Source organism: Eupeodes corollae, chromosome 3 (genome assembly GCF_945859685.1).
Source record: "Eupeodes corollae chromosome 3, idEupCoro1.1, whole genome shotgun sequence".
NCBI classification, from domain to species: Eukaryota; Metazoa; Arthropoda; class Insecta; order Diptera; family Syrphidae; genus Eupeodes; species Eupeodes corollae.
The window spans coordinates 98677511-98696922 of NC_079149.1; the positions used below are offsets into that span (position 1 = coordinate 98677511).

General features: G+C 35.4%; 1 protein-coding gene across 1 annotated transcript in view; it reads left to right on the plus strand.

Moving 5' to 3' along the window:
* The window catches only part of LOC129949630 (tyrosine-protein kinase Dnt), a 163569-nt gene extending 144603 nt beyond the window's left edge, over window positions 1–18966 (plus strand). Inside the window, exons 2-4 of the mRNA XM_056061201.1 lie at window positions 12889–13999; window positions 18203–18499; window positions 18617–18966. Of these exons, the coding sequence (XP_055917176.1) occupies window positions 12889–13999; window positions 18203–18499; window positions 18617–18728 (1520 nt within the window). The 3' untranslated portion in view covers window positions 18729–18966. The remainder of the gene's footprint in view (window positions 1–12888; window positions 14000–18202; window positions 18500–18616) is intronic.
* The last annotated feature ends 446 nt before the right edge of the window (window positions 18967–19412 follow it).

Genomic DNA, 19412 nt, shown 5'->3' on the forward strand with positions numbered 1-19412 from the left:
TGAAACCACATCTTATTTAAGGTTTGCTTGTGTTCGAAATTAAAAGAGATTTTCAAGAAAAAATTGAGTAGATCAAAAATCTTCGTTTTAGAAAAGGTTTTCCAATAGGAGGCGAACAAAATGGACGGTTTTTTGGATTTTCCTTAGAAAAACTACAAAATTTAAAACTCGTAAGGCTTAAAAAGGCAGTATTGAGGCAACGGCATTTGAAATCCCACGATCTCGGTCGAGAAAAATGCAATGGTCATGAAACTTTTCTTGCTGACGTTTCATTCTTGAAAATAAACGTCAATAAGACCAAACGAGTGATTGTTTAAGTGATGTCACACCTCCAAAAAAACATAACATTCAGAAAAATGTATGAAATATTTCTACGGTTCATATAATTTATTGTTTGAACATTATTTCATGCCAATTTTGGGCGTGGCTGCGCCTCAAATGGTTAATTCTCTTTATCTAATCTTAACGTATTCTTAGCGTTATTTATTTCGTCCGATATCTTACGTTTGTTGGCTTCCAGTGCGCCAAACGAAACAAGCTGCCGCACAGTCTTGTGAAACCACAAGCAATGAAAGATAGACTCTGCCATGAACAGTAACCTCGCGATTCATATCATTTTTGAAAAAACGACCCAATGATTCCGACAGTCCATAAACCGCACCAAACATTGCCTTTTTTGGATGCATTGGTAGCTTTTGTAATACTTCTACATGATCATTACTCCAAATACTGCAGTTCTGGTTCTTTAGGTATCTATACAACCAGAAATGAACTCCGTTGCTAAATGCTGCACACAATTTGATAAAAAAGTGGTGTGCCCCAGGGCTCCATTTTGTCTCCAACCCTCTTTCTCATATTTATAAATGATCTTTTGTCTAAAACTGCTAACCCACTACATTGTTTCGCTGATAACGGTACCCACTGCTTTTCGTATTTATTTTTAGAGTCTCATCCTTGTTCTTTGGATGTGCACTACCAACTTCAGCGTATTATGAGCTCATTAAATTCTGATCTTGACAGAATTGTTCAATGGGGATTCAAAAACCGTGTAGAATTTAATGCTTCGAAAACTCAGTGCTATCTACTGTCACCTATGCCTGGGTACTACTTGCATTTGGACAACTAACAGTCCTGTGCATCACAAACCACTTGTTGTAGAGTAATCACATATTTGACATCGCCAAAAATGCTGCTAAGTATTAAGGTTTTCTCCGACGGTTAGAGAAGTTTTTAACCCCTTCTGATCTGCCTATAATCTACTCAGCTTTTTTTGGTCCAAAACTTGAGTATAACTCTCATATTTGGGCTGGTGCTCCATTAAACTACTTGAGTCTTCTGGATAGAATTAAAAAAAGGGCTCTAAAAATGATTGGAGATCGTTCTCTTACCGAGACACCTCCGCAAAGTCTCATGCCTGTCATTGTTTTATCTTTACTTTTATAAACAATGCTCTATTGAAATAGGCATTTGCATTCCTCCCCTTAAACAATTCAACCGTAAAACCCGTACTGCAAGAAATGCCCATCAGTTTACCCTAGAGCCTAATGTCGGACGTACTGTTAAGTACAGAAATTCTTTCTTTAGCCGCACTACATGAATGTGGAATGCTTTACCAGGCTCAATTTTGTCCACTCGTTACAATCGTTACATTCAATACCAATGTGCATCGGTTTCTTCTTTCTAATCTTGTCATCATAAGGGTAGTCATAACCCCGTTAGTGAGCGCATAATATAAACATTTTTTTTTTTCATTTTTTAAACAATCTTATGCCGACGACTTTTTAGTTCGAGATTCTTCCTACTTTAGTTATTTGCAACAATTTCCGCTGCGCCATTAATCCCTATTATTGTCGAATCTCATCTTGTTTCAATTTAATTACATCCACTTCATGACGAATTTAGTTTTGGTCCTGTCATATAAAAATGCTTTTCCAAACTTTCCCATCTTCTCTTCAGTCTTACCCTTGGCCAAGGTGAATTTTCTCAGATTTTGACATCTTTATTTCTTAACTTTGTGAAATTATTTTGTTTGAAATGTTAATCTTCCACTAAAAATCCACTTGTACTGCACCCCCCCCTGACATGGTTTTCTTTAATGCAAGTCTACAACTATTTACCTCATTGAAGCTATGTTTTTCACGTCTTCTAACTTAAAGAAAGTTCACCTCATATCCTTTCTTAGCTCTTCCTCTGGTGTTCCCCAAGGCAGCCACCTAGGTCCTCTTTTGTTTATTCTTACAGTCAACAATCTTAAAAGGGTCATAAGGTAATCTCTTATCTCACTCTATGCTGATTATATATAAAAAATTGCTCAAGACCGTGTCCTCAATACATCTTATCTTCTCTTATTCAACATAATTTGGACTGTTTTTCAGCTTGGTGTCTGAAAAACAGCTTGTAACTTAAATTTTTCAAGTGTCAATCAATTACTTTGTCACCTAAACGTTTGAAGACTATTCCTCGTTTCTACCTTTTGTACAATCAACCAAAACCTACAGTTAATAACAACCGGGAAGTTGTCATTTTATGTGACCAAAAGCTCAATTTCTTCTCTTCTATTGAAGATATCAATTTAAAAGACAACCCAGCACAAGATCTCCTGAGACGCTGGTCCAAGGAATTGTCTGTCCCCAATGCGACTCGGTTCCTTTACATAACTTTTGTTCGCCTTCACCTCGAATAAGCGTTTTAAGTTTAGTCACTTTTGCAATATCATATTTCCAAAATCTAGAACATCTAACGACGTTGCTTTGCCTTTCGCATGGTTTGTCTTAGAAAAATCCTCTTATCCTTTCTCCCTATGATGACCGCTTGAATCTTATAAACTTGAACTCGTTGGAAGCACTTAGAAAAATTTCAGACATTTTCTTTATTCATCGTCTCCTTTCTGGTTCCAATGGATGCATTTCCTTGACACTCAATCTTGCCAACTACTTCAGACTTCGCGATCTAAGCAGCGTCTATCAAGCTGAGGTATTGAAAGGTACGCTGCAAAACAAGTTCGCTTTCACAAAATGATTTCACTATATTCATTGATAGCCAAAAACCATTAAAATCGAATTTTGTTGCAACAATCAAATCGAAGCTTGTAAAATGCTGTTGGTTCTTAGCTTAAAGCCTAACATTAGACTTGCAGGGTACCAGGACAGAGTGGTCTACCTGGTAGTGAGAGAGTTGATGAGGTGGCAAGAATTAGTACAATACTGTATCCAACCACAGACACACTATCCTGTCAACAAAAACACATCATTGGTAACAAGATACTCCAAGAAACCAATGAAAGGTAGAAACGCCTTGAAACCCGTGTCACGACTCGCAAAACAAAACCCCCTCGATTATACATCTAGACAAAAAATCTTAAAAACAGGTCCCAACCCTCTGGGTTACCATACAAAGAAAATGAAATGTAAAAGCTTTTCCTATCTTTTTATCCCTATGTAAGTAGCATCGTGTCGCTTGCTCATATGTTTGATTACACTTCTTTACACTACAAATATATTAACACACGTGTCATATCTCACCAAAACTCTTTAAAAACTCTCAAATTTGCATCCTAATTCAATTAAATTTAACCCCCTTATTTTTTACTAAAAGACAAAACCCAAACATAATTAATCATCCCTTCTAAAAATAAATTAAATATGTCAAAATATTTTTTCACCACCTACGCCAATAAGTCCCAAAAAAAACAACCTTTTTTCAATCCAAAAGCCTATACAAATGTTATTTAATAAAGTCATCTCATTTTTTCAAGACGATACCTACCCCTCTGAGAAAAAAAATCATATGATTAATTTAATAGACTCTCTTCAAAATCCTATTTATGTAAATAATTATTTCGCTATGCACTTCTTAAATTAGAAATAACAAAATCTCATCAACTCAGCTGTGGCGGTGGTGGAAATGGCGACGGCGTTGACACCCGAACCAATCCATTCGTCGGCGGGCGTCGGCGGTGGTGGCGTTAACAAAGTTAATCAAAACTTTTCTTCCGTTACTTTTCGGTAGTCCGCACACATAAAAGTCAATATTCTAAATTTATGCTCCTCTATACTCCATCCACACACCCCTCAAACACACGAACCCCCTCTCCTCCTCCCAACCCCTCCGGCAGCCTTTAGCAATTTAAAAGCTTTACTTTATATAAAATTTCTAACCCTTCCTTATTTTTTGTAGCAATAGGTTTAGGTGAAGGTACATAAAGGATAAAAGTCAACTTACTGTTGACTTATAACGGTAGCCAAAAGAACCATGATGATGAAAAATACAAAAAAAGCAGTTACAAAAGCCAATCCAAATCAAAATCCAAAGCAAAAGCCAAAGCTAAAGTCAACCTAAAGGCATGATGCCTCGCTCTGATGCTCTAAGAGTCTCTAACTTAACTCTTGAACTGACAATTAATTTACTTTTAATTAAAACTCTCCGTTTGTTGCTTTGCGATGTTGATGTTATTTTCTCTTCACCTCTCTTCGAAGTCATCTCATCATCATCACCATCAGTTGTTGTTTTTGTTCTACATACATACATAGTTATCAACATCAACCCCTTTTTTTATAACCACCATTCGCAACCTCCGAAGAGCCAAGACACAAACCAAACCAAATCAAAACCCATGCTCCATAAGGAAGGACTGTTGTAGTAATGAACCCTTTTCCCTGTTGTTGTTGTTGTCGTTGTCCTTGTTTTTCGACAGAGAAAAACACAAAAACTTAACGTCAACAACAACACACAATCGACACCATGTCCTTGGTGTTTTACAAAGGCGATATCCTGACGAAGTAAGTTCTTCTTCTTCTTCTTGCTTGCTGGCTTGTCTTTTCGTCCTTATTTTATTTTTCATTGCAACTTGTAGGTAAGGTAGAGTGGTGGGTTGGATGGGAGTTTATATTATTTTGTGGAAGTAAAAGCACATTGCTTACAGCGCAATTGTTGAATAAATCATCGCCAGTAATTTGCCATTATATCCACTCTCCGTCATCGTCGTTATCCCTTTTATCCTTTTCCACGAACGTCGACGACTAGGAGTTGTTTTTGGTGATTTTATTGCAGGAAATTTAAAATCTGTCACACAGATTTTTTATTCCTCAACATCCTTTTCTTCTTCTTGGTTGGTTTGTCATCGCTGTGTTGATGATACCTACTTACGACTCGAGATTTGATTCGAACGAACGAACTTATTTATTCATTCGTTTGTTTTTATGTATATTCATTCTTTCTTCTTACTCGTTCGATTCAAATAGACAGAGAATGAGAAATAGATTGAATGCGTTTAAAACTTTCACTTGGCATATCCTGTGTCCTGTCTCCTGTTTTGTTCTTCATCTCCATAGCCATGAATGCATGTTCCTATAGCATTTGTCGTTGTTCATTGTCCTTGATCCTTGCTATGAGTAAGAGAACTGTAGACCATCAGGACACAGAATAAAATGACTCGTTGGTGGTAAGGCTGCGGGTTGGTGTAAAACCGAATTGATTGGTGTAAATCATATGCGAGGGAAACTGGATTAACTTTTTATTTCCTAGGATTTCAATTTTTATTTGTTTTAAAATCGTATTCCCATTGTGTATGTGCGTTGCGTGTGTATATAAAATGAAAGGATTCACTTTGGAATTTCCGCGAATGTGAAATATTTCGTGTGGTGCTTGTTATGTTCCTTATACACGAATTTATTTGTGGATGATGGAGGGTGTAAGGTACAGAGATCCATTTTATTGTTTTTGTTTTTATGTTCATATATTCCCACAAAAGTCTGGTTAAATAAATACAAAAAGCAGTCACACACAATCGCAGCTCCAGCAGCTGAAGCTGATGATGGTTGAATGCGTGGAAAGGACTCAAAATCAGAGGAGAATATACTATATACCATCATCAACATCCAGAAAACATCATCCACAACAGAACATACATATTTCTTTTTTTTAATTTTCAGGATAAACAATAAAAGGATATATATATGTATATAAATGCACATTTATATAAAATCAATGTAGAAGAAAATACGAACAAAATGAAAAAAAAAAGAAAAGAAAAAAGTAAAAATTGCAAAAAATATCCAAGTGAAATGAAATTAAGGACTTTTATTGAATGTTTATTTGCTTGAATGATGGATTTTAAGGGCTCGACGCAGCGAGAAGAGGTTGTAAAATATTTGCAAGGATTTACAATTTTTTTCGTATTTTGAAAAAAAAAAAAAAAAAATTGAAAGGATGTGATTAAAAAAAAAAAATCAAAAAATTAAACAAAAAAAAAATATTCAATGTTTTGTGTGCTCAGTCGAGGATATGTAATAACAATTGAGTCTGAAAATGTGCGTGAACAATTAACCGTTGATAGGTATAAAGATATAGGTATTTATGGATAAAGTACCTTATACCTTGCCTTGACGACTATGCTGGGGTATATTTTGTATACAATGACGATGATGGTAAGGTAGTAAAGTGGAATTGATTTGTAATGTTTAAAGCAAGCTCCAACACTCAAACAAACATAAAAAATGTCGAAAATACAATCAAATATTTCAGATCGTTCCAAACAATGATATAAATTGCATTTCATGGTTTCTAATGTAAGATACAAAAAATAAAAACTGGTGTGCCTCAGGGCTCCACTTTGACGCCTTTACTCTTTGCCAACATATTTTATTAGTAATCATACAAATTGTAACAATCTAAGGTTATGGAAATTCGACGGCAGCAACAAATTTAAAGCTTGCAGTTTTGAGATTATCATTTGCAGAGTCAATGAGTATAAAGAACTTGTTGCATTTACTGATTAAGAAGACGTTAGTTTGGTCTGCTAAAAATATTTCTAAGAGGAAAATTTCTTCTTAAGCTAGATTGACACAGTTTAAAATTAAATCGACAAAGAATAGATGAAGATGTAATCGTTCCATTGAATGCAATAGTTGTCTAAAAAATAGAAACATGGATTTTTTATAAAATATGGATGATGGAACTCTCAGGAAACTTTTGAAGAATATAAGTTTACTGATAAGCTTTTTATGATACAGTATTATAGTGATCAGTTCAACGTTAGTTTTGAGACTAATACAATAAAAAGATTCTTCATTTATGCACGACGAATTCAACACAGACCCATAACTTGTTATACTACGTTTGCATGTAAAATACATTATCTTACATATTCAACCTTTAAAATCAAACTGTTTTTATTATACCATTCCAAAAATTGATGGTGATCTTCTTGTAAAACTTTGTAAGTCCTTGATGGAGTTAATAATTCGAAATATTTTAAAACCATCTGCGTAGATAAGTTATATAGCATTATTTAAAAAAGAAGTAAATGATTATTAAATAAAATAAACAGTATTGGACCAAGGTGACTCCTTTGAGGTACACCAGAATTGACTTTATTTGACATGAAGGATTACTCCTCTGTAATATCTATAATTAAGGTATAACGAGATTCAATTTTACTTACTTCATTAAGAAGAATTTCATGATTTATGTAATTTGTCAAATGCCTCGCTAAAGCCTGTAGAGATGCAATTGACTTGAGAATGTTTTTCAAATGCATTCAAATAAAAACTAGAAAATTGTATAAATTAGTTATTGTAGATTTTTTTTTCACAAACCGATGTTGTTTTTTCACATATAGCAAGAAAAAAACTAAAAGAAATAATGCCACATTCAAGGGATTCAAAGAATTTAAGAATTGGAGACAATTTCAGTATATTTTAGGACCTCTTTTATAGACTGGTGTTAGGTATGAATATTTCCAAAGGTCTAAAAACTGTAAACATTTCAGAGAATAGTCGAAAGCAATGAAAAACGAGAAAGCTTTTTGAAAACAAAGTACAGTACTAAAAAACTGACATTAGAGGTTTGATGAAAAAGCTGACATTCGGAGTTTTGGATCATACAAAAACCCTTGGAATCAGTTGGTTCCCATCTACGGATTCATTTTCATTTAAAAAAATCCCTGTCGAAGTCGTTTCAAAAAGAACGATCTTTGATCCGCTTGGATGGATAGCACCCTGCATCGTTTAAGCGAAAATCATTATGCAACAATTGTGGTTGAAAGGTCTTTCGTGGGACGTAACCATTCCAGTAGAATTACTTCATGAATGGCTCTCCTTTCAAAAAGAGAGACATCTTCAAAGATATTCGTATTCCGAGATGGGTAAACATAGAGGATGGCACCCAACAGCTCGAACTCCATGGATTCAGCGACGCCTCTACCAAGACATATTTAGCAGAGGTACATCTTCGAGTTCTAGAGTTCTTGGATTAATCTGTAGTATTTGCAGCATTTTGGCTACAAATAGGCAGATCAACCTCCACCGCTGTTAAATCCAGCTCACCTAGATCAGAAGAAGAGGAACCTAATAGTTCATCTTCTTCCTCACTGGAGAAAACTTTGTCGTTTGAGTCATCGGTCTCCATTAGGGATAAACTTTTGACGTTTTCGGAAGAAGACTGTGCTGCGACACAATAGGGCCCCGCCACATTCTCATCCACATCCAAGGATGTGAAGGTGAAGATAGCACTGTGACCCCTACGTCATGCGACACCGCTTCTGAAGAGGGTTCGAAAGAAGACTGTGCTGCGACAGAAGGGGGCCCAGGTACATCAACATCCACAATCAAGGAAGGGAAGGTGATGATAGCACTGTGACCCCTACGTCATGCGACACCGCTTTTAAAAAAGGTTGTGGAGGCTCGCATGAAGCGTCTACCTCATCTTTTTAATAGATACGAAGCGTAACTGCCTCGAAACCGTATCTTATCACTCCCTTATCTCGCGCCAGAGAAGCCACAGAGTCTTTATTGATTACGATAATCGCTCTACCTTAAAGACCCTTTGGCTCCTTCAGTTTCGCGATCTTCCAGTCGTGACAAAGGAGGTCCGGGTTGCTGATCTTATTCATCTCACGTATGTCATCAGGTCATGAAGGTTCTTTAGGGAGAGCGTGAGCTCTCGGCCTGAATGGAATATCTTCCAAACATCGCCCAGCATGAGCTTTAATACAGTCCAACGAAAAAATAGCCTAGAGGCGAACAGTGTATGCGACCAAACGCTAGATAAAATATTCACCGAACTTGCAAACCAAAAAAAGCTTCGTCGCTTCACTCAATTCTATAGAAAAAAACTAATATTCGGCCAACTTCTCAAGAGCCTATTTACCTAAAATTCGTTGTTATGGTAGGTCGTTTGGCTTCAATTGTTGCATCAGTTGTATTTTGAATGGCATCACACCAAAATAGTCATAGAGGATTTTCCACGTAGTTCGGAGTATCGGAGGCCAATTCCTGCAAATTTTACTCTGTTCGCACTCTACCTAAGCATGTTGGTGGTTTAATGTCCAAAAATGTAAACTTGCTGTTAAATTATATCACGTTAACTGACCATAAAATGGAACTTTTTTGACACATTTTCATAACAAAATTCAATGATTTTCAAGCCTTGTTCTTTTTTAAGACTATTGATGGTAAAATTATAGACCAAGCTCTGAAGATGTTTGACAGTGACACAAAACACGAAACATGTACAAGCTGTCAAAACCATTGCTGGCTGTTTCCAAAAAGAAAGTAGCAAAAAAAGCACCCATTATTATATAGTGTCATTTGTGGAATGCCTTATGTAATAGACAGACGAGGAATTCACTAACCTGGTTTCCCGTCAATACTTTGGGCTCAGCGAAAGTGTTCTTAGTTTTCAACATACTTTGGTCAATTTTAGGAATTTCAATGCTTTATAGAAGTGGTTCTTATTTGTCAAATGTCAGAAGATGATATCTTCAAAATCATTTATTGTAAATAATTTACACAAATTTGTCAAAAAACACAAGACTTCCTTCTCTGCCTTAAAATATTTAAAAAAGTGTACAGAAATTGGCAAATTTCCTGAACATTAAATTCTAAAATGTCAGAAATTGCTGTCAGTTACATGCTTAACCATTTTCAGTTCAGTCATCAAATTCCCACAAAAAATAAAACAATGACATTGGACAAAAGTGATGAAACATTTAAGCTAAACGAAACATTACTTTTTGCATGTTTACTACATTTTAACTAAGTACCATGTCTTAAGTAACAAAATTCTCATTTTATATCGTTTAATCTTAAAATTAAAATATAACCTCGGAACATTCAAATTTATACCGAATAAAAAAAACCTTACCTCATAACTCTTATACCTTCCAACCCAACATAACTTAATTTACACTATTAACTTTTGGTAAAGCCAACATCAGCATCGCAATGTCTTTCTGAACCAAATCTTCCCAGAATAACAAAAACCCATCTTAATACATCACAAGCGAGGAATAAATAAAAGAAGTTACTTTTGGTGGCACCGAATAAGCGATTCGGTTTATACCGCAACCCGAGAACAACTTTGAATATCTCAATTTGAAAAGTGACTTTATAAAACGAACCAAAAAAAACAAGACAATCTCATAAAATTCATCTTTTGTGCCATCACACTAAAAATGTTGACACAAAACTCCATAAACTTCATCTTGTTCCACCCAAAAACACCTGACACTTCGTCATAGTTAATTATTTTCCATCATATTACTTTCAAAATGTGTTGAATATGAAAGAAACAACAGGAGGAAAAATTCTGAAAGAATATATAAAATATTCTTCCAACCTCAAAGTGTCGGCATTACTCGGTACCAAGTGTTACAAAGCACCACCTCCTTATGGCCTCCTTGGAATGGGACAGAAAACAAAGGGAGGGGGAATGAGAATCCTCATCATCATCATCATCTTTATCATCGTCGTCTTCGGCTTCGTTTCCGTCGGTCGTCATTATTACACTCTACCATCAAGTCACTTTCATTCGTTTTCCAAAGGAATCTCGTTAAAGAGCCACCATCAGAGCTTCAGCTTTAGCTCCTTCTTCTTTTGCTTCCAAAGCACCACCGCACCCCACCACATCGAAAAATACTCGGATATAAAACATCCTTTTTAACAAACGGGACGCTCCCAAGGAGCAAGAGTGCAATTGTAATAATTCATGTGGCTTGGCTTGGCTTTGCTTCGCTCTCCGCCTGCAAATATTTACGATGCGGAGAAGATTGAGTTCTTATTTTATTTCTTGATGTTCTTCCCGCTTGGATCGGTCCGCTGCTCCGCTCGACTCCACTCCTCTCGAACTTTCCGACCAACCCGTCGTCGTAGTCGACGTCTCCCAAAGTAAGCTCTTTTCCCAACTATAAAACAAATTGAAACAAATAGACAACGAAAAAGAACTAAAATAGAAATAAAACAAAACAAATAATAGCTTAGCTAGCTTTACCCTTTTTTGGGATTGTTTTGGGGGTACATTTTTAACAATAAAATTCTAGAGTAGCTTCTTTCTTCCCAGCGCAGCGAGTTGGGTTTGCTTCCATTTATTTTTTGATTTTGTGTTCTTTAAAAAAAGAAGATCTTTCGTGGAAAGTGAAGAACAAACAGACAAAACATAAGGCGAGAAAAACCAACCATAGAGTCCTACCAAAAAGGCTATCTTTTTCTGTTGGCCCTTAAAATCCATGCCAAGACAAACAATGAGCTAGTGGATATTTCTAAAATTAAATTCCATTTAAAAAAGAAAAACAAACACATCTTTTTTCTATCAAGGACCATACTCCAATATCACACTCTCCCATATTAGAAATTCAAAAAAGAGCAACGGCAACCACGCGGTACACTATGTTTTATTTGCCGAAAAATAGATTATCATCCTTCGGTGAAATTTTAATTAGTCTGTGAAAAAAGGGAAAACATTTTCATTCTGTGTTTGTGTTGGCTGTGGCCCTTCTTTTTCATTCTTTCGATTTATTTGCTCGCTTGCGCGCCAAAGAGAATGATGATGCCTTCGACGTGAGCAGAGGACGGGATTATAGTCATTGTTGAGCAAACATGGCTAATGTACAGTGAAATAATGATAGAAATTGAAGTACAGTAGGATTGACAAGAGATGAGCTATTCTATTCTATTCTATTCTATTCTATTCTATTCTATTCTATTCTATTCTATTCTATTCTATTCTATTCTATTCTATTCTATTCTATTCTATTCTATTCTATTCTATTCTATTCTATTCTATTCTATTCTATTCTATTCTATTCTATTCTATTCTATTCTATTCTATTCTATTCTATTCTATTCTATTCTATTCTATTCTATTCTATTCTATTCTATTCTATTCTATTCTATTCTATTCTATTCTATTCTATTCTATTCTATTCTATTCTATTCTATTCTATTCTATTCTATTCTATTCTATTCTATTCTATTCTATTCTATTCTATTCTATTCTATTCTATACTATTCTATACTATTCTATTCTATTCTATTCTATTCTATTCTATTACATTCTTGTGTCAAAACTTGTTTACTCCACTGTACCTACAGCATCATTCCTCCAAAGTCTCCACGTTATATATGACATTGCCTTTAGGTTGCGGTGAATATAAGAAAGATAATCATCATCTCCGAGAATTAATGGGCAATGTTTGTTGTCGTGCTCTAGATGACGAGGTCTGAAATTTTCGTAGGCATTCATGCACTCACAAACGAGTACCTTGCCTGCCTAATTTTTCATTCGGTCTATTGGTCTTTGCTTTCCATTATTTCTCTTAATCGAAAAATTGCTCCCGATTTTGGAAATTGGAGGAATTCCCAACGATCTTTTGAACTACATATAATTGGAGGCAGTTAGCTAGACAAATTGCATTATACATCTTTGCCGACGTTGCTTCTTCATATTTAAGGCTTCTCTGATACAAAACGAAAATCCAAAACGTGCTCCAAGTGGAATTCCATTCTTTTGTAATTCACTCACGATTTTGTTCGATTTATTTTAAGTTTATTTATAACACAATACAAAACTTAGCTAATATTTTCTTGTCTCTATCTCTTTCTGTTATTGCAGGTGTCTCAGCTGAGTTGTATTATGTCCGTGAGGGACAAGTCAATGACTATGCGTTGAACTTTGTTGTTCCGGTGCCGGCAAATGTTCGCGACATCGCATTTACATGGCAGAGTTTAGCCGGACGTCCGTTGCCTTATAGTATAAACGTGCAGTCATCCGATCCAGCTGTGCTGCCTCGACCAACACTCAATATATCACAAATCGGTGAGATTCCAACGAACGTTCAGACCTTTTCTATTGGCATGAAGTGTTCTGGCATTCGGCCAGCTGAAGTCGAAGTGACGATCACCATCGAAGTGATCCTAAATCGGGCATCGAATAACATCACCGAATTGGTTTTCCGGCGGAAGAAGATCTGTATGGCAGCCGATCAGGATGACAATAATGTTGACGATCCAATGCTCTTGGAGACAGTTGTTCCCCCACCGGCTGGCCTGATCACACTTATCGTCGGCGGTATTCTGGCTCTGATGCTGGTTGTGATTCTGATAGTGATCGCTTATTGTGCTCGTGGGCCATCGAAACGTCAAAATCACGGCCAACCAATGAGAACGTCGAGCTTCCAACGCCTTCAAACCAATCCGCCGTGCGGGCCTTACATATCGCCGTCGATTATCGCTCCCATTCACTCGACCCTTCCGCGAAAAATCGAACCACAACAACCTGAAGAACTGCATCGTCGAATTTCCGAATTGACTGTTGAACGTTGTCGCGTTCGATTGTCCAGCCTGTTGCAGGAGGGCACCTTCGGCAGAGTCTACAAAGGAACCTACAACGAGAATCAAGATGTCCTCGTGAAGACAGTTGCTCAACATGCCAGTCAAATGCAAGTTTCGCTGCTGCTGCAAGAGGGAATGAGTCTGTATGGAGCCCTGCACCCTGGAATCCTTTCCGTTCTAGGCGTTTCAATTGAAGATCACACTACACCGTTTGTTCTCTATCAGGCTATGAATAATATGCGCAATTTGAAGATGTTCCTGCTCGAGCCGTCGTGTTCGCGATCGATAACAACAATTCAAATTGTTATGATGTCTTCGCAGTTGGCAATGGCCTTGGGACATTTACATAGTCATGGAGTTGTACACAAGGATATTGCAACAAGGAACTGTGTGTAAGTAAAAAAAAACACACTAAAACTTATTTCTAATTGGTTTTCTCTTACAAAAAGAAATTTTACAAATTATATTGAAATCGGCTTAGACGTTTTCTAAAAACAAAAACAGTATAAAAAGGGGCGTGGTAGGTACCACATTTAATAAAACCTAAAGAAATCCCGAAATTTGTATTTTGTTTTTAAATGTGTGTTTTCCTTGTACCAAAATGTAAGGTTTTTCCAGTTTGAAGCCATTTTGATGATTAAAAAAGTAGGCGTGGCAGATAAATGCCACTATAAGTCTTTTTGACAGCTGTCACATATTTATGTTCAGTTTGATGCACTCCTGTAAAGTGTTTTGCAAATCGTTCAAATTTATTACCAAAATGATTCGGTTTAAGCACACATCAATTTATTGAAGGGAACTTTTGGGGAACGCATTATCTCGCGTCGTGGGCTTTTCACAGCAAAATAGCAAACCCCTATATTTAAAATAATGCTAAACTCATGGCTTTATCCTACATGTGTTTTGTTTCGTCTTCTTGGTAACCAAGCGTTTAAAAAACACTCTTTATAAAGCATCTCTGAAAATATAATAACTTCTTCAGTATATAAAGGGGGCGTGTCAGTAAGTGGGCTTTACCAAATAGTTGCCTTTAAATTCTCTGTCAAAATAACAAAGCTTATTTATTTTATGAATTCCTTAAAAGAGACAAAAATAGTTTTCGAAAACCCCAAAAAAAAGACAAAAAAATTAGATCCCTTAAATCCCTGAAAATATAAACATCTAGGAGTTTGTCTCTATTTACCTTATTAAGGAATAACTAAAGCTTATTTCAAAGACCAAAATGTACTTACTTAAATAGTTCACTCTTGATGTCCAAATATCCCATTTTAAATTTAGATTGCTTAAGAGCAGACACTCTATAAGTTTTGAGTATCCAAATATTCGACAAATTTACACTCAAAGCCTTTTACGGGTATCCGGGTTATTCATATATTTTTAAATAACTTACGCGTACCAAAATAACACTCAAGATATAATACCCATAGGTTTATTTTCCAAATTATAGGTATTTGGCAGAATTTTAGAAAACTCTCGATTACCTAAATACTTAACATTTTTAATACCGCTTGGGTACCCGATATTTTACAAATTTCAACTGCCCAAATACGCAAAAGTCCAAATATAAATTGGCTACATTATTCCCCTGCCAGGTACCCACTATTGTTCTGGAGAGTTGCTCTTGAACGCTAAAAAAACCACAGGGTAAGATTTTCATCTATCCTTAATATCCTTTGATTAGATTGAAAACGGCATTTGCCCAGCCTATACCAGAAAAAGGTGAATCCTCTTCCCCATAAAATAACTACCGATTGCACCTCTTTTTCAAGGCTATGGAAACGCTGCTGATTAACTTTTATCAGTTCAAGTCTTAGAATTACAAAATAAATGCTGGCGTGCCTCAGGGCTCCATTTTGTCTCCGACACTTTTTCTCATTTTTTCTTAATGATTTCTTGTTTGAAACTTTTAATACACTAACCTGCTTCGATGTCTATAATACCCTCAGCTTTCACATTCGGTTTTAGATTCACTATATTGCTCTTTTCGATGTGGATTTTTAACAGCAAGAAATGGCAAGCTCAATTAATTCGGACCTAGACAGTATTATTAAACCAAAAATCGAGCAGAATTTAATGCGTCAAAAACTCTCGTAAAAACGTTATTAACCACGTTTGCCACTTTCCATGTGTGTCACTTGCAGCAGGGAGACTGAAATCCTTGAAATTCATGGTATGTTTATCTCCGACCACCTCCTCAAGAAGAATCACATACGCGATGTTGCCAAAAATTCAGCAACTTGTTTGAGTTTCCTAAGCTGATTATAACACGAAGTTTCTCTCCCCCTCTAATCCAGCTGTTATCTACAAGACCTATATACTTCCAAAGCTTGAGTAAACCTCTCTGGACTGATGCTCCAGCAACTTACTTAAGTCTCTTAGACAGTATTGAAAGTGCGTTCAAATTGATTGGTTATGATATCATCATTGAATCCAAAAAGTTTCTCGTCTTAATCTTTTTTACCGTTATTCTAACGCTTTATTATTTAAATAAATCGCCAGGTGCATTCCTCTCCTTAAACATTTCAACCAAAGTATTAGTGGTTCAAGGAATGCTCATCAGTATACCCTCGAGCCTAACTTCTGTTGTATTATCGAGTAAAGAGATTCGTTCTTAAGCCGTACTACGCGAATGTGGAATATTTTACCACCCTCTGTTTTTCCCTGTCATTGTAATATTCAGGAATTTAAAACCAATGTCCACCGAATCCTTCCTTAAACCCTCCCTAACTTTCCTTAGCTCGCACTGTGTCTTGACATAATAAGGGCTTAAAATTCTAAAACTCTATTATATATATTCTAGGGACTTTCGAGAAATATATGAAATGGAAAATCAACCAATAAGCATGACTTATGATGACGATACGATTTCACCCCCCCCCCCCCTTCCTAAACACACCTCTGCATATTATCATTTAAAAAATAGTTGTCAAAATCATATGGCACGTTAGTGCCCAGCTAAGTTCCGGTACTACTTCCATTTTACAGGAACAATCACAGTTGATTTATGACCCTTCTCTAACTAAAGAACCTATTAAACAATGAACTTCAAATATGCAACACTCACTAAAAATGTGGATGATATGCACCTTACCTAAGACTTATATGCATCCAAAAATTAAGTATAACTCCCATCTTTGTGCCTGATTATAAAGGGTGTCCCAAAATTAACACAAGATTTGAATTTGCCGCCATTTGTGCAGTGAAGTGTTGGCAATTTGACAGCTAACAGTATAGGGTTATTAAAAATAGAGCGTTACACGATAGAACAACGTGTCTTCATTATTAAAGAATATTTCAAAAATAGTGAAAGCTTGGCCCCTGATTTTTCGAGCAAAATCATCCTAAGCGATGAAGCACATTTTCATCTTGATGGCTTTGTCAATCGCCAAAATTGCCGCATTTGGGGTTCGGAGAACCCACATGTGATTGTCGAAAAACAAATGCATCCACAACGCGTGACTTTATGGTGTGGATTTTGGGCTGGAGGCATAATTGGGACATATTTTTTTGAAAATGATGCTGGTCAAACAGTGACTGTTACTGGTGCTCGATATTGCGACATGATTACACAGTTCTTTCTGCCAAAATTGGATGATATTGATGTGTCCAGTATGTGGTTTCAACAAAACTTTGCCACATGTCATACAGCCCGTGAAACAATTTAATTACTGCATGAGACATTTCCAGGTCGTGTACTCTCTCGTTTCGGTGATCAAAATTGGCCTCTTAGATCGTGTGATTTAACACCATTAGACTTCTTTTTATGGGGTTATTTGAAATCACAAGTCTATGTCAACAAGCCCACAACCACCCGTGCTTTAAATGAGGAGATTCAACGCTGTATCAACGAAATTCAGCCACATTTAAGCAGAATGGTCATGGAAAATTTCAACAAAAGAGTGCGCATGTGCATGCAAAGCCGTGGAGGCCATTTGTCCGATGTGTTATTCCATACATAACCCTATCCTATGTACTTTACGAGTCAATAAAAATATAACTATCAAAAGACTAAAAACGGCGTTTTCTATTAAATTCAAATCTTGCGTTAATTTTGGGACACCCTTTACTTATGTAAGTCTCTTAAACAGTATTGAACCTAGAGCATTTAAATTGATTGGTGATGATATCATCGTTGAATCATTAACGTCGCTTGAACACCATCGATAAGTTTCTTGTCTTTCGCACAGTTATTTTTACGGATTAAACTGTTGTGAAATAGACAGTTGCATTCCTTTCAAGGAATTCAACTATAATTACTCGATCCTCCAGAAATATTCATAAGTACACCCTTGTTCGCAACTTTTATTGTTTTGCTAAGTATAAAGATTCGTTCTTTAGCCGTGCTACGCGAATGTGAAAAGCCTTAAAACACAGTATCTTTCTTAGTCATTGCAATATTCAGGAAATCAAAACCTATGTGCACGGAAATTCAAACCTCTTCCCCTTTCCTAAAGCTCAATCTGTACTTCGGAATAATTAAGGTATCCCTTTAAGAAAAAATTACAACTCGTAGCTCTGAAGTCCCTTACAACTTTCTTACAGAATAAAAATCAAGATAGTGATTTAACTTTTTATTTATAACTTCATAATTACAGTATTGATGATCAACTACGTGTAAAACTCTCTGACAGCTCTCTATCTCGAGATCTCTTCCCAGCTGATTATAATTGCTTAGGTGATAGTGAAAATCGTCCTGTCAAATGGATGTCATTGGAAGCTCTACAAAAGAAACAATTCGCTGAAGCAAGTGACTCCTGGTCATTTGGTGTTCTTATGTGGGAATTGTGTACGTTTGCCAAACAACCTTATGCCGAAGTTGATCCTTTCGAAATGGAACATTATTTAAAAGATGGTTATAGATTAGCACAACCATTTAATTGTCCTGATGAATTGTAAGTATAAATTTAAATTTAATTTTTTTAAATCTTCACTTCAATCTAAATTTTTTTCTAAAAGACGTATTTTTCTAAATTACCCCCTTTTCTCCTTTTTATTTATTTTTTAAATAGATTTACAATTATGGCATATTGTTGGGCCCTCTTGCCAGCCGAACGACCCTCATTTGCTCAACTCCAAGTCTGCCTAACAGATTTTTACACACAAATTACGAGATATGTTTAAATATTTTATTTAATGTTTTATTATATATCTAAAGTTAATTAATTATTATTATTTACTCGCTTAAAAATCTAGTTAGACAAAAAACAAATATTTTATATAAAAATAGGGTAAATAACACACACGCGAAACCAACAAACACACACCACAAAAACACATACACAAACTGACACATTTATAGATACTTATAGATTTAGTCACAGGTGCATTTACATATGGATTTATATATATAGTATATAGATATTTAAAAAAACAAAAGATATATATTATACAAAAAAATAATAATATAAGAAATTCGAACCCATCACTGGCAAGTTTTATTGCCAAACAAAAAATATATATATTAACAATTAAAATGACAATTTTCTTACATATATATACCAAATTCCTTAATGAAGAAAAATTAAATCAAAACAAAAATTAAATATATATACACCTGCATATATAAACAATTAATATAAAATTTAAAAAAAATGTTTTAAATACAAAATCATTGTCTACCATATTTGAATCTTATGATTTTACTCTGGTAGTTTGTAAATAAATTTATATATATATAAAAATAGAAATATATACAATTTAAAAGTTAATAAAAAAAAAAAATTATATATGTATTAAATCTATAGACACTAATAATTATGAAATATTTAAGAATATTAAAAAAGGGGTAAATAAAAAACTTTATCA